The sequence below is a fragment of the Penicillium oxalicum genome, chromosome VI, assembly GCF_001723175.1.
Source record: "Penicillium oxalicum strain HP7-1 chromosome VI, whole genome shotgun sequence".
Taxonomy (NCBI): Eukaryota; Fungi; Ascomycota; class Eurotiomycetes; order Eurotiales; family Aspergillaceae; genus Penicillium; species Penicillium oxalicum.
Window position 1 is genome coordinate 3,535,451 of NC_064655.1, and position 14,429 is coordinate 3,549,879.

The 14,429-nt window shown below is 51.0% G+C and overlaps 8 protein-coding genes across 8 annotated transcripts; 5 read left to right on the forward strand and 3 right to left on the reverse strand.

Annotated features, from left to right (window-relative positions):
* Positions 1–465: 465 nt before the first annotated feature.
* On the forward strand, positions 466–765 carry POX_f08443 (uncharacterized protein; the record flags this gene model as incomplete). Its single annotated transcript, XM_050117216.1, has 1 exon — positions 466–765. One exon carries the CDS (start codon positions 466–468, stop codon positions 763–765), a length of 300 nt encoding a protein of 99 aa, XP_049967355.1.
* Positions 766–1,318: 553 nt separating this feature from the next.
* Positions 1,319–3,010, reverse strand: POX_f08444 (uncharacterized protein; the record flags this gene model as incomplete). The annotated part of the gene is made up of 3 exons (XM_050117217.1): positions 1,319–2,168; positions 2,225–2,354; positions 2,422–3,010. The coding sequence occupies 3 exons, from the start codon at positions 3,008–3,010 to the stop codon at positions 1,319–1,321; spliced, it is 1,569 nt and encodes a 522-aa protein (XP_049967356.1).
* A 391-nt stretch (positions 3,011–3,401) lies between these two features.
* Positions 3,402–3,578, reverse strand: POX_f08445 (uncharacterized protein; the record flags this gene model as incomplete). The annotated part of the gene is made up of 1 exon (XM_050117218.1): positions 3,402–3,578. One exon carries the CDS (start codon positions 3,576–3,578, stop codon positions 3,402–3,404), a length of 177 nt encoding a protein of 58 aa, XP_049967357.1.
* Positions 3,579–4,159: 581 nt separating this feature from the next.
* POX_f08446 (uncharacterized protein) lies at positions 4,160–5,119 on the forward strand (the record flags this gene model as incomplete). The annotated part of the gene is made up of 3 exons (XM_050117219.1): positions 4,160–4,261; positions 4,331–4,911; positions 4,987–5,119. 3 exons carry the CDS (start codon positions 4,160–4,162, stop codon positions 5,117–5,119), a joined length of 816 nt encoding a protein of 271 aa, XP_049967358.1.
* A 1,071-nt stretch (positions 5,120–6,190) lies between these two features.
* On the forward strand, positions 6,191–7,115 carry POX_f08447 (uncharacterized protein; the record flags this gene model as incomplete). The annotated part of the gene is made up of 4 exons (XM_050117220.1): positions 6,191–6,446; positions 6,590–6,799; positions 6,929–6,999; positions 7,056–7,115. The coding sequence occupies 4 exons, from the start codon at positions 6,191–6,193 to the stop codon at positions 7,113–7,115; spliced, it is 597 nt and encodes a 198-aa protein (XP_049967359.1).
* Positions 7,116–7,729: 614 nt separating this feature from the next.
* Positions 7,730–8,986, reverse strand: POX_f08448 (putative eukaryotic translation initiation factor 5; the record flags this gene model as incomplete). The annotated part of the gene is made up of 1 exon (XM_050117221.1): positions 7,730–8,986. One exon carries the CDS (start codon positions 8,984–8,986, stop codon positions 7,730–7,732), a length of 1,257 nt encoding a protein of 418 aa, XP_049967360.1.
* Positions 8,987–10,600: 1,614 nt separating this feature from the next.
* On the forward strand, positions 10,601–12,580 carry POX_f08449 (putative thiamine biosynthetic bifunctional enzyme; the record flags this gene model as incomplete). Its single annotated transcript, XM_050117222.1, has 7 exons — positions 10,601–10,700; positions 10,792–10,968; positions 11,037–11,172; positions 11,262–11,669; positions 11,728–12,104; positions 12,163–12,263; positions 12,326–12,580. 7 exons carry the CDS (start codon positions 10,601–10,603, stop codon positions 12,578–12,580), a joined length of 1,554 nt encoding a protein of 517 aa, XP_049967361.1.
* Positions 12,581–13,296: 716 nt separating this feature from the next.
* POX_f08450 (Isochorismatase domain-containing protein 2) lies at positions 13,297–14,262 on the forward strand (the record flags this gene model as incomplete). The annotated part of the gene is made up of 4 exons (XM_050117223.1): positions 13,297–13,327; positions 13,392–13,407; positions 13,509–13,562; positions 13,746–14,262. 4 exons carry the CDS (start codon positions 13,297–13,299, stop codon positions 14,260–14,262), a joined length of 618 nt encoding a protein of 205 aa, XP_049967362.1.
* Positions 14,263–14,429: the final 167 nt, after the last annotated feature.

Here is a 14,429-nt window from a genome sequence, read left to right on the forward strand (position 1 = left end):
GCAGCATCTCTTTGAAAGTTCACAGGTGGATTTCTCCCTAATTTGCCCTGCTTTTCCCGAGCTCACTGGACGCTGAAAGCGCACCAGCTGTCAGAATTCTTTGAGCTCTTGTCCATTGACCGGGCGGATCCCTTTGAGTCTGCAACGCTCATTGGAAATTTTAGGAGAGGCCGTCCCAGGGATAGGTGTTTACTAGGTCCAACCAGAGGGTTAAACGCGAATCTCATTTACTCTCCACATGTTTAGAGTATCCTGGATATTTAAAATGCCTTATTTCCCATGCCAGGCCAGGATAAATTGATCCCATCGTCACTTATTCTCGGAGCCCTACTACTTACCTCGGTTGAAGTCGAAGACGCCCACAGCACACCCGGATAGCGGTGTCGAAGCGCTATCTCCTCTTCCTCTTCTCGCGCTCCCAAAAGAAAATAAAATCCTCATGAAAACGGCCTAGTCTTCCCCGACATGTTTGTCAATATCCGTTTCGAACCAGCGGACGCCCACCTGTCCGACTATTACCTTTTGAAAGCGCTGCTGTGGCTCATCGAGCACGAGCAAGCAACTTTGACCGAAGACCGGGAAGACAAATTCGTCGGAAATTGCTTATCGTTTAAGATCCGTGCATCGTCCGAGGAGGAGGCATATGAGAAAGCTATTAAGCTGGTCAGATCTTGGATTCGAAAATATCCCGAAAACGGACTGCCGTTTGATCGCTCTGATGTGTTTCAAGTCGGTCTAGGCCTGCATGTTGATATGCGAGTTTGACGAGACTCAACTCAAGCAGGCTTTTGTACTTTTGCAAGTGATGGAAGCCCAGATCTCCTCGCGCAGACTGTTGTGCTTTTAAGTGGTTTCATTTTCTCCCGAATTGTGGTTTCCGTTGTGAATTTTGGTCTTTGCCCTTCAGTTAGTTCGAGAAACTTTTGCCAATGGGGAGCTTTTTTTCCATGGCCTATGTGGTCATTCTTTCGAGATGATTTTGCATGCAGGGTATCTTTACGTGATGTCGAAACTGGCATTGGAAGATGAAGAATGGAAGCAGATTTGCTGTGTCTACGTGAGACGAGTTGAGTCCGTTTACTCAGGACGTTCAAGCCTTTGCACTACTTTGCGACAGTCTACGTACATAGGTCACTCAAAGTCTTCCACAAAATAGTGAGGTAGGTACGACTAGGTTTTCAAAAAACTAAATGTGCGCTTGTAATAGAAATATTTGATTGAGGGTGCATAATTCCCTACTCCCGTGCTTCAAGCTTTCGTAAATCTTTTAGAGAAAGCTCCAAAGCCAAGCGATTCTGAAAGGAACCTCGACGCAAGCCTAGGAAGTGGGAGCTCCGTCGCCAACCTGAGAACCTGAAGTGTAGTTACCAAAGCAGGCTTCTTGGTACATGGCTTTTTCCTTGAGCCCTGGAATGGCTTTCAAAAATTTCTCAACTGGACAGAAGCCGTTTGTGGTCTTTCCGCATTCCGACAGGCCATCCAGTGGTATTGGAGCACTATTCAAGACGAAGCGAATGAAATCTTGCGTATGGGGCACGGATTTCAAACGCGGGTTCTCATAGATGATTGGATCAAGCTCTTCGAATGAAGTGTCGTGGGGACATGTCCAAATCTCCGAGAAGAAACGAGCACCAAATGGTGTCATGTTGGAAAGAGAAAAGGTTCGGTTTGACGGAGCGTGGGTAACATTGGCGGGTAGACCTTTGGGTCCGTACTTGAAGTAATCGAGCCCGAGTGCGGCAATAACAGACACAATGATATCATCGTGAGACATATCCAGGTAGAAAGGCTGTTCGAAAGGGAATTGTGCCAGGTTGTTATCGTAGGTGTAGTTGATGCTGGTATCGCTGGAAGTAATGAGTTTCTGCTGAAGACGAGCGGCCAGTTCCAGGACGTAGCCGATTCCCTGTGCCCGTCCACTTGGCGACCCAAAGAAATAGTCTCCATAAAATTGAATGTCAACATTGTAGGCGAAATCCTTCCATTCCTGCTCGGTGAAGAGCGAGCAGAACGAGGAGCCACCGAGGCTGGCATGCTCGTAGGCGCAAAGATTTTGCATGGCGAGCACATCCATGGACGTCAAGTTGAAATCTTTGGGCAGATACGAAGACAGACGTGCCTGGATATCCTCCGCATAGTGAGAGATAAAAGTCTCAGCAGCGTTATCGCTATTCTGGTGTTAGCAACCTTTTCTCAGAGAATCCACTCAATGAGGTTCTCTTACCCCTCGGCCATGTCACCAGGGCACGCGTCATAAGAAGCCAAGGTGTTGTTGAACGGGTCCACTTCGGGGATGACCACCAAATTGTACTGCTCGTACGAGCTGTTCGCTCCGCTGTTGCCAAAAAACCCGCCTATTGAAAGCCAATTAGCGACAGAAATGGATGGCTTCGGCACTCAAAGGATCCCTGAGTCACATACTCAGCCACCATCGAGCACTCTCCAGAATTCGGGCCTGGGAGGTGGTGCGGAAGACAGGTTTGGGACGTTCGGTGCCATTGGGATAGATGTTGAGAGAAGAATTCCAGGCGGCTACATTCTCACGATCAGGGCGGTATAGAAGGCGCCCATACTTGACCCAGAAGTTGGCACCAGATGTTGCCTCGGTGGCCGCACCAGTCTCCATGAGTGTGTCTTCACCCAGAACATACTTCCATCTGTTCAGGAACTTGAGTGGCCCACTCGCCACAGGCTGATCCGGGTGGGCCTTGGAGTAGTTAGTCAACTTGGCCGCAAACTCCTGCATGCCCCCTCCGTCCAAGGGATAGTTGGTAGGGTATCGCTCCGCATGGCGGTGTAAGACGTGCACCTGGGAGAGCTCACAGCCTTGAGGCATTCCCTTGGGAAGTCCAAACGAGTCAGCGTCTTTGTAGGGACTGAGGTTGGCCCAGCTGCGGGTCATGTCAAACCCTGAGGCGTACGTGGCGCCGGTTGGCGCAGATGCGGCTGTCGTCGATGACGAGGCTGCTGCCGCCGCAGTGGCCAAGGTGGCACCGGCGAGAAACTTCATGATTCAAGGGAGATAGCTTCCAATTGAAGTAGTGTGGAAGTGACGCGGGACCTTGAAGATGAATGGAAGAATATGGGACGTGGAAAGCACGAAGAACACAACTATCCCAGGTCCTGCTGTGGAGGAGGTCAATTCTTTCCGATGTTCAGGATTTGGTCGACATGAGCAGCGGCACGCGATCAATGGCAGAGGGAACTGGGGGAAGCAAAAGAGAACAAGAGGAGGTACGATCCTTTGAGGGCGACTGAGTATTTAAATGTTGCTCAGCGTTCCGACCCGCCAACACAACGGTGTATGCCTTGCAAACTCTAAGGGATTACGGCTCATGCCGATCGGATCTCTCGGCGCTCGAGATACTCCGACCACGCAGTACACAAAGTCACTCGGGGGTTTAGCCCACGCAATTCACATACTCGAAAGATTCGAAACGCATGGCTGCTAAATGCCATAGTGTTTCCGTAGCCCAGTCATGGTTGCAGCCGTATCCAAGTGCACGCGAGAGGTTGATTACCGGCAATTTCCTGCGACGCTCTCCCTCACTCTTTGATTTGATCGTCGTCTTGGACATTTTGCCTTGAACACGAGTCGCCAGTTGCTGGACTGGCTGGTGCTTCGGGAAACGCTTCGAGCAGGACTTAAGATTCTCGAATCAGTCCTTCAATGCAATATCTCGGTATCACCAATCAAGCTTCAAGCGGAGCCCCGCCATCCGGAGAACTTCCACCCACTCGGCGGACCGCGCGGTGCGGGTCTTAATTGCGCCCTCGAAGTCTATGTTTTTTTTTCTGTGCCTGGTCGACCGACGCGCTGCGCAAGATGCATGGCGAGCGATTTGGCTCGGTCTGTAGATACAGATGATGGAGTGTCTCGCACGCCGTGTGAGCATTAAAGATCAAAACCCATCTCAGCCGTGCATCCTGAATATTGAATTGGAATACCAGCTGGGCACGTGCCTCCACAATCTGCTCGAGTTCGGATCCGTAACCTGAGGCCGTAAATAATGATGACATCATCGCCCGTCATGCCCGTCTTTGGAGCGATGAACTTGACAAGAGTAGTAACATCTGCGTGACTGAACCTCCTTCAACTCAAGACCACGCAGAGATCTCACAAGAAAGATTACAGATCTACCGGTCGATCACTTCAACCATGTCCGATAAACTGAAGAATATGGCTTCGGCCGAGGCCAACAGTGCTCGTGCCGCTTCTCAAGCAGTCATCAAGTCTGGCGCATATCTGTACCCTATCAAGGTAAGAGCTGCCTCTGCTTTTCGAAAGGCCTCTCCCAACATATCAATGGGCTGACGCTGTGATTTCTAGGGTATTATGTATTTCGCCACCCATAAAGATCTCTGGGGTCCCTTCATGTCGCGCATTGGACGAACCTTTGGCCTGGGAATGGGTGTGACCTCCTTCATGTTTTTCTTCACCTACGTACCGCAAATGGCGATCATGGCCTTCACCAGCGGTCCGCTTGCCGCCATCTCGGCAGCCTTACTCGTACTCACGGAGAGCGCCACAATCACCAACTTCCTGTCGCGGTCATTACTGGTCGAGGGCGCGCTCGTCGACACATTTGACGGGACCCTGATGGCCCGTGGTCAAGATTCCCTTGTCTCTCAGGGCCGTCAAATCAAGCCTCGCTCCAGTGGCGCGGACGCTGTGGCTCGACTTGGAAAGATCATCTCACGTCCTCTGGCGCGGTTTACGCCCCAGGCCATCTTCCGCTCACTGATTTACCTCCCATTGAACTTGATTCCCGTGGTGGGGACCCTACTCTACATTGCCTTCCAGGGTAAGCGCGTGGGTCCAACGCTGCACGCACGGTACTTTGAATTGAAGGGGTGGAATGCTCGAGAGAGGGAAGAGTGGATTGCGAAGCACCGTGGCGCGTATACTGGGTAAGCATCCATCAATTTTTTTTTTTTCAAAAAATAGTTGAAAATATGATTCGATACTGATGCAGCTGCTGGCAGTTTGGGAATGGCGTCTTTTGCCTTGGAAATGATTCCGTTCGCCTCAATTGCATTTTCATACACCAATACTGTGGGAGCCGCACTCTGGGCAGCAGATATCGAAAAGGCTTCCGCATCTGACAAGGTTTTGTGATTGAGGAAGTGCTTGGTCCGCTGAGCTTGGAAGTGCAAGGAGCTATGATGATCAAGCATTGAACGCGCGGAATCTCTAGGACAGTGGGCGAGTCCATGTCGGGGCCACTTCGTTTTGGGATGGTAACAACCAACCTTCCCCTAGTCATGTCTCTTGTCCCATCCACAGCATACACCGTCAGTCATCTCGATCATAAGCATGAGCTTCACAACTTACCCTACAGATATTTGAAAGTGTAGACTCCCAAAAAAGCAACAATCCAAACCAGGAAAATTCTGCACGTTTCTTCCTATGTCTATTTGGGGCAACTGAAGCTGTATCGATGGCCTCGGCCAGCGACTCATTGGTCATCTTGGTAGGAAACAGCAATCATGTTGATACTTTCTAGTGATGGATCTCACTCCATGCCAGGTCAATCATATGGTTGCGGTTGGTTGGCGAGAACCACGAGCACACTCACACGTTCTGCTTTACCCATCTCTTCACATGATAGTCACCCATGCTCGCATTCAACCAAACAATCACACTATAGTAACTGATTGTATTTCGACAAGTATCTGGGTTTTTTTTTTGTTAAGCTGATGTATGCCTGTTTTCCACCTGACAATATCGAGAATTAGCCTGCATTGTGTAGAAGCCTAAATGCCGTGAGGACATCCGTGGCCGAGGCTGACACCAGTGCGTGGATAAAATATACCACCGCGCGACGGCAAATGTCATCACCTCATTTCCCGAGACCAGGTCTAATTTCCGTGTCAATGGTGCGTCAACCCTGGTCCTTGAACTCCACATTTTCCACGATGTCTGACGAGATCAGATAATTAGCCAGCAAAGTGCGGGGGTGGGATCTTAAATTGGAAGTTTTGCGGAGGATCGTCCGGGGTTTGGAAGACAGTCGGACTGGAGATGGACTACTATTAAAGAGAGATGGAGACGGAGATGGAAAGGGACGAAACTACCTCATATTTAATATTTAGTTCTCGCCCTCGTTGGATCGGATGAGCTTCCTTGTACACAAAAAAAAAACGAAATCACTTTTCCTTTTTCAAAATTTCCTTAGCAAAGTCAAATATGTACGGCGCAGGACTCTCTGGGAAAACGCTCTTCATAGCGCTCCAGTATTTCCTTCTGGTTAGTCTCTTCGCCCAGACTGGCTCTGCAAACCACGACCACGACCACAAGACACCCGAACCACCGCAACTGTCTTTCCTATATACTCTATATGCAGAGTGCAAACCGGATCTCATGCGTCCGGACACAGGACCTCGTGGAATCCGGGCTGCTATTCCCATCGTGGGCGGAAACTTTACTGGTCCTCATCTATCAGGTATCGATGCCCATCCATACCCGCATCATGATGCTCTTGACGCATTTTCCCTTCCGCAAAATGCATGCAGACACCACTGGCCCTTGCTCACCTTGAAACTGCGCTAACTGCCCGTTCATCGCCCGTCATTCACCCCCACACAGGCAAAGTTCTCAACGTCGGCGCAGACTGGGGTCTGACCGATCCTCGCACAAAGATCTTTTCCGCCGATACTCGATATAATCTGCGCACCCACGACGGGGCCGACATCTTCGTCCAGACGTCCGGTCCACAGGTCCCCGATGGCCACTTACATCTGCGCATGGTATTCGAAACAGCCAGTCCGAAATATTACTGGTTGAACAATATTGTCGGTAAGTTTCTATACTTTTCCACTCTGTGGTTGAGAAGAAATCTCAGAATGATTCCGGAGTTGGATACTTCCTTTCATGTTGAATCAAAGCGTACTGTGACTGACAGACTGTCTTTGCGGGACGCCGCAGCCATTGGGGTTTTGACCACTGGTATACCTACTACGGGCGACTTTAATCTGCTGCGGATTGATGGGTGGCATGTGAGTAAGATTCTCGGCGATAGATCCTGGTATCATCTGACCACTGAGTACAATAGCTTGCGGGGGACTGGAATTCAACGCATTTTGTCGACGGCAGTGCTGGCATGCAATATTAGTGGCCGGTCGATTTCTTGAAATTAGCCCTGATGCTGACAGACCTACAGGTCTAAGGGCAAGGAAGCAATCTGGAGGCGAGACATCTGAATTAGGCAGTCTAGAGAAGAGAGAAGAAAGAAGGAAGAGGGAAACCCATGGCCAGGAGGAAAACCCTCAAGACACCTCACTGCTGGGTCAGCAAACATCTGGAGAGGGCAAACTCTCTCAGGGGCATTATCACTTCTCAAGACTTCTACGAGAAAGGAACGAGGTACGGGCATGGGTCTGCGTTACAGATTCCTCAAATCTCAAAATGACGTGCTCGTATGGATGTCAGGGTTTCCAGCATGCATTGCTACCTATGACACATTGAAAGGCCTAGAACGTGTAATTGCTGACAAGAGAGACTGATCCAAATACAAAAAGTGAGAGTGGTCATTGGTGCACTAAGCCAAGTCAAGAGTACTGTAACCTGCCATCAGAATTCATCGTAGCAGGAACAAACATGATCGTGAACGAAAACAAATACGTGACAGTCGGCAAACGCAACGCCTGCTGTCCAAGAAGTAGCCCTTAGCCCCGAGGCACTGCAAAAGTAACTTCCGACACCAACAGGGCAGATGATTGACAATATTTACTCCTCGTCGCTCTCCTCGTCATCACTCTCGGCGGTCTCCAGCCACTCCAGGAAGGGCTGGGCAGCCTTGCGGATCTTCTTGCTGGTGGCGATGTCGACGTACTTCTTGCTCGCTTTCGAGCCCCAAGCCTTGAGGGTTTCTTCGGACACCAGGTCGTTTTGATAGTACGCGAGCAGGATAGCGGGCACCTGGGAGATCAGGGCAGGGCGATCCTGGCCAACAAAGCGCTCAGTACCACCGAGGAAGGCCTTCTCGTGACGCTCAGAGGTGATCATCTTGGCCAAAAGAGATGCGCGGTCCTCAACCTGCTTGGCGATATTGTCATCGAAGATACTCTGGGCCAGAACGGCCACAGTCTTGTGCTTGGTCTCGATGCCAAAGTCCTTGGCCTTCTTGTAGATGTCAATGTCGCTGACTTCAGTGACACCACCCTTCTCCTCGGCGGTCTCGACGATCCAGCTACCGAGCTGCTCGTACGAGGAAGGACCGTCAGCCTCATCGTCTTCGTCTTCAAGGACGAGGGACCGTTTGAGGTCCGAAGGAAGCTCCTTGGCACGAGCCTTGACGGCCTCCTCAGAGACATCGAAGGCCCAGTCATCATCCTTGATCTCCTTCTCGACCTCGATGTTCTCGGCCTCGGCCTTGATGCGGCGAGTCAATTCGTCATCGCTGCCAGCATCTTCGGCGTCACCGTTGGAGGAACCATTCTCAGAGTTGTTGCTGTCGCCGGGGCTGGCGTCCTCGCCGTTGGCAGCGGATTTCTCCTTCTTCTGCTCGCGGCGAGCCTTCTTGTCCTTCTTTTCCTTCTTGCCACCCTTGGGGTTGTTACGGACGATGAAGGTGCTCAGCTTCAGACGAGGATCAACGTCGGTCCGCTGACCGCAGGCCTTACAATCCAGGGTGATCTTCTCATCCTTGATGTTGACATCAGTCTCTGGGTTCTTGCACTTCTTGCAGAGAACAAACTTGGAGATGAATCCATCAAGGTAGTCCTGGAGCTTGGAAGCATCATGGGCACCATTGATGATCCAGCGATCGTCGGAAGGCTTGGCGTTGGCCTGGGCACCCAACTCGAAACCGAAGTACTTGATCACGTACGAAGGGGGACGGCTGAGCGAGTGGGCGACCGAGGGAAGGTTGACAATGACGGTCTTGATACCGTTGCCCTTGCCTTCGATCTTGGACTGGATCTTTTCCATCTTGTAGCGGTAGAAGGGATCGGTAACATCCCGGCGGATATTGACGGTAGCCATGATGATGGAGGTTGAGGTTGGTTACTTGGGCGACGTTTCACGAGAATGGATGACAAGGCTTGTGAAAAGGGATTTTGACGAGATTTTGGTCGACTGAACAAGACATGCGTGTCAAGTCCAGAGGTACTATTGACGGGTGATTTGACGTGGAGAAGTTCTGACAGCTTCTGTTGTGACGAGGAAAGGGTCACAATGGTGAAAGACAGTCCAGGGAGGCGATTTCAACCACAGGACCAGAGGTTTATGCTACAAGGTTTCGGCGCGCGAAACGTTTGCAGCTTGAGCGGCAGGTGGTGTTCGAAATGATGCACGGAGGACGAATACATGAACAAGTCGGCAGAAATCTCTCTTGGCGAGGTGACGCTTCTTGGTAGGGTGAACGACACAAGGTGTTCTTTGTCCGGACGCCCAAGTTAGCCTTGATTTCTCGCCGGGCAAGTTTGTGTGGGAAATGACGGAAGGCCAGGTAAGACGAACCAAGATCTGGGGCAATATGTGAGCGGAAACTGCGCAAAACAGCCAACGCAGGTAAGATGAGGCTTCACAGTGATCCTGGATGCCAAATGGATAGAGTTGAGAAAGATGGGGATGAAGAAAGACCAGGTTGGGAGGGTGAGAAAAAGGAAAAGAGGATTTTCGGCGGGCCTTGCTTACATCATCCAGCACGTGCACATCACCCGCGATCGGTCCAGTCAGCGCCCGGACTCCAGTGGTCGATGGCCCGAGTGTTGTTGTCCTCAATGGAGATGCGCATATCCGAGCTATCCCCGAAGCTGCCAAACTAGAAGAATTGTTTCTCAAGGTGCCTCTCACAAGGGAGCATCATGAGGAGCGTATTTGATTGCACTTGGAGAATTCTTGGCGTTATCTCCACTTTGAAGACGGGTGATCTGCCAATCCTAGAGTTCGTACAGTAGTAGTAGTAGTAGTCCTCGTGGTAGGAGGGTGAAATAGCTATTAATTTCGCTAGTGGGTATGCAGCCTGCGGCGGTTTACAAGGACTTCCATGCGACGTTGGAGTTCTGCCAGCTACCTGTCTTGAGCATGGACCCTCAAGAGCAATGATATTCTGGGACCAAATAAATACGCATCAGTCAGCCAGGTACTGGAATACTACTGCTAAGTACCTAGGTACCTAGGTAGGTTACCATCATGGCAGATTCCAGTCATTGTATAGGTATGAAAATTCTCACCTAATGCACCAAAGGCTCTAGGTTGGTTGAGGACGGGAACACTAGATCTAAGCCAGGCGCCATCCCCAAGGCGATGATCTTGGAAGCTCAAGCAGTGGAGCCTAATTAGTCAGGCTGCAAGGCAACTGACCCCATCACCATTCGATTCTGCCGTGTTCAAAACATGTCCCGCTGCATGTGTAGAGCCGAAAGTCTACTCTCAAATGGGTGGCTGTTATCGTCTGCCGTACCCACCGTAACCCCAACCCCGGCGCAAACTTACATGGTCCTGGACCAAACGTCAATCGATCCGATCCGAGCTTTCCTTGATCTTGCTTGATTTAGTCATTAATGGTAGCCAAGGTCGTTTTGCTCATTCTGTGAAGCATCAAGCGCTGGTGACACTTCAAATTCTACGAGTGCTCAGTCTCGCAATATCATCATGCCGTTGGACCTTTCACTATACCTGGTTACAGACTCGACCCCGGCGATTCTCAAGGGTCGCGATCTCTGCACCGTTGTCGAGGAGGCCATCAAAGGCGGTATGAGAGAGAGAAAAAAAAATCCCCCCCCCCCTCCTTCCAGTGAGGCTATCGCAATTTGTTCGTGCAATTGACTAATAGTGACGGTCAGGTGTGACGATTGTGCAATACCGGGACAAGACCAGCGATACCGGTGATCTCATCGCCACGGCGAGCAAACTGCACCAAGTGACCCAAAAATATGGGATACCCTTGCTGATCAACGATCGAGTGGATGTGGCACTTGCGATCGGTGCGGAAGGGGTGCATTTGGGTCAGGATGACATGGGTTAGCTTCCAAACTCACAATATCGTATCCTTGACCTTTTTCTGTGGGGTGCTGACGAACAATTGTAGTTTTTGATGCAGCCAAAAAGCTTCTTCCCAAGGGTGCTATCATTGGGATTAGCACTTCCACGGTGCAAGAAGCGCAGAAAGCGATCGCGGATGGAGCGGACTACATAGGAATTGGGACGATGTTTGCAACTTCGACGTAAGTGTGCGGTTTTTGTGTGGGCCCCAGAGGGGGCAGGGGGCATCCCTAAAAATGTTCACCGGATTCGTCGCTGACAGCACCTCTAGTAAGACCAATACAAAGTCGATTCTCGGTACCGCGGGGACACAGGCGCTCTTGAAAGCCATCAGTGACTCCCCTGTGGGCACGGTCGCCATCGGCGGCATCAATCACAGTAATGTTCAGCGAGTGCTCTACCAATCCAGATGCGATGCAAAGGGACTCGACGGGGTGGCCATCGTCAGCGCCATAGTAGGCGCCGAGGACCCCCAAACATCGGCCGAGAAATTTACCCATTTGATCAAGAGCACCCCTACCTTTGCCTTGACTTGCCAGACCTCTCGAGCCGACGAGGTCGACGCCCTGCTGCGAGACGTGCCAGCAATTGTGCGCAAAATGACCGAGGTGCATCCGTTGGTGCACAACATGATCAATTTTGTCGTGGCGAACTTTGTGGCCAACGTTGCGCTTTCTATGTACGTTTCTTTGCCTCTCTGAGACCATGGGGAGACGCTGCGTGCTAACCGGTATCAGCGGGGCGTCGCCGATCATGGCTCCGTATGGCGATGAGGCGCAGGACCTGTGCAAATTTGATGGAGCACTGCTCATCAACATGGGGACGCTGACGAGCGAGAGCGTGTCCAACTACCAGAAAGCCCTCCAAGCTTACAATGCTCGCGGCAACCCGGTGATCTACGATCCGGTCGGAGCAGCTGCTACTGAGATCCGTCGCAATGCCGTCTCGACTCTCATGGCCGGTGGATACTTTGACCTCATCAAAGGCAACGAGGGTGAAATTCGTCAAGTCTGGGGAAGCGGTGCTGTCCAGCAGCGCGGGGTGGACAGTGGGCCCAGCACTCTAGATGAACAACAAAAGGCCAGGCTGACTCGTGACCTGGCCCGCCGAGAGCGTAAGATGGGAATTCGAAAGTATGACTTATTCGGACCGTATGATCTAATACTTGATAGACAACGTCGTTCTCCTCACCGGTGCGACCGATTACCTCAGCGACGGTGAACGTGTGATTGCTGTTGAAAACGGCCATCCGTACCTCGGCCGAGTCACAGGGGTGCGTCTAGTGAGGCAACTTTCTGAGTGAGGGACTTTGATGCTAATTGTTGTCATTCACAGACCGGATGCGCCATCGGCTCTGTTTCGGGCTGCTTCTTGGCGGCTCACCGTCCCGACAAACTTCTCGCCGTGCTGTCTGGTCTTTTGATGTTCGAGATTGCTGCCGAAAATGCTGCTTCCAAGGATTATGTTCGCGGACCGGGTAGCTTTGTCCCTGCTTTCCTGGACGAGCTTTATGCAATTCAAACGGCTGCAGCCAAGGGGGATGAGAGCTGGCTGGCAGGTCGTGCCAAGGTGCATGAAGTGAAAGTGTAAATTACCCGCACTTTTCGATTTCAAACGCAGGGGAAGAAGGTGGTTGCATATTGAACGTATTGATTAGGTAGACAATTGGGGCAGGTTAGCTTGAGTACAGTCCTCGCCTGCTATTTCCCCACCTGGCAAAGCTAAAATTGAGTGAGATTGAGAGGCTCATGCGAGACACACGTGTGGAGACATCTTGCACAGTGGCCGAAGGACAGGGTTGAAATGGAATCACGAACAGGTGTATACGAAAATTATAGCAAATATCAATAGTCAGAGCTGGTGGATGCCTTGGTGAACAGTACTCTATCTTCTGATAAGAGTCCGATCTGAGCACACGCAGCAATATACCGCAGCAGGACGAGGGACTCGAGAAAACTGAGAATCGACATTAAAAGCAAAGGATTGAGTATTGATCTCTCCGGTAACTTGGGCCAAATCTGGTCCAGGACCTAGTCTGGGTAGTGTGGTATTCTCAGGTAAGGTTGTTACTATTGTTTTTTTTGTCCTTTGACCCGACACTGTTGACAATTGGAGTACGACGGGCGTCTCCCCTCCGATTTGTCGCGAGCTTCCCCGCATCTCCGATTCCCGACTTCCTTCCCCAACTCGGTCCCTCGGCAGGTCATCAGCCAGCAACAGACATAAAATCCCACTTGACTCCGACAACATCCCTGAAAAAGGCCTTTCGCGTGAACCATTTGACCATTCCATTTCTATCAGCAACCATGTCTGTCATCTCGCGTGCCAAGCGAATTCGTAAGTTGCTCCATCCACAATGCGATCGTCCGTGATCCGATACTAACATTCATTCATTTCAAAGGCAACCCCGCATTGTTGTACGTTCCAACATTCCCCTCGAGCTTACCGCCCAGTAGAAAAGATACGAATCATGACTTCGGATACGCTAACAGTCCGACCTGATTGATCTTTGGAACAGCGTTTGCGATATCCAGGACAAATTCCGAAATGCCATCTTTGAATTTCCTAAAATGTAAGAATTGTACCATATGAATGCCTGAAATTCTCCTTTCACCATAACATCCACGTCACCTCCATCTTTGAATGGACATGACCATTCCCAACAGACAATCACATCAATTCTGTATACTCTCTCTCTCTCTCCATATCCGCCAAACAACACCCAAATCCTAACATCTCCTGGAAATTCACCCAGGGTCCAAACAACCGACAAACTCGTCCGCGCCGCCAAAATCCTCTCCATCCCAACCTACATCTCAACTCAATCCCGCGCCAAACTGGGCCCAACCGTCTCCGAACTCACCGCCAACCTTCAAGGTCCCCATATTCGCGCCGATTTCGACAAAACCCTCTTCTCCATGGTCACCCCGGACATTGCAAAGCAATTACCCGTCAAAGCGCAAGATCCACTGGACGTCATTCTCGTGGGGATCGAGACGCATATCTGTATCACGCAGACGACGCTGGATCTGCTGGAGCGCGGTCATCGGGTGTATGTCATTGTGGATGGGGTGAGTAGTATTAATGCGGAGGAGCGGGGGATTGCGTTGGCCCGGCTGAGAGATGCGGGGGCGACGGTGACGACAAGTGAGAGTGTGTTGTTTGAGATCTTGGGAGATGCGGGACATGAGGCGTTCAAGGAGATTAGTGGGTTGGTCAAGGAGACGAAGAGCGAGACCAAGGGGGCGTTGGAGGCCTTGTCGAAGATTTGAGAGAATGGGTGTTTTCTAGACGCTTTAGACTTCCATATCGCGTAGGCAATTCATTCAGAGGGCGTGTACAATTAAGAGTGGCTGAAAAAGTCCCCTGGATGACTGGTACACAAGCGTGACCAAGGTCAAGAGGGATGAAATTTTTGTATTCGTCGCACTGCACTCTC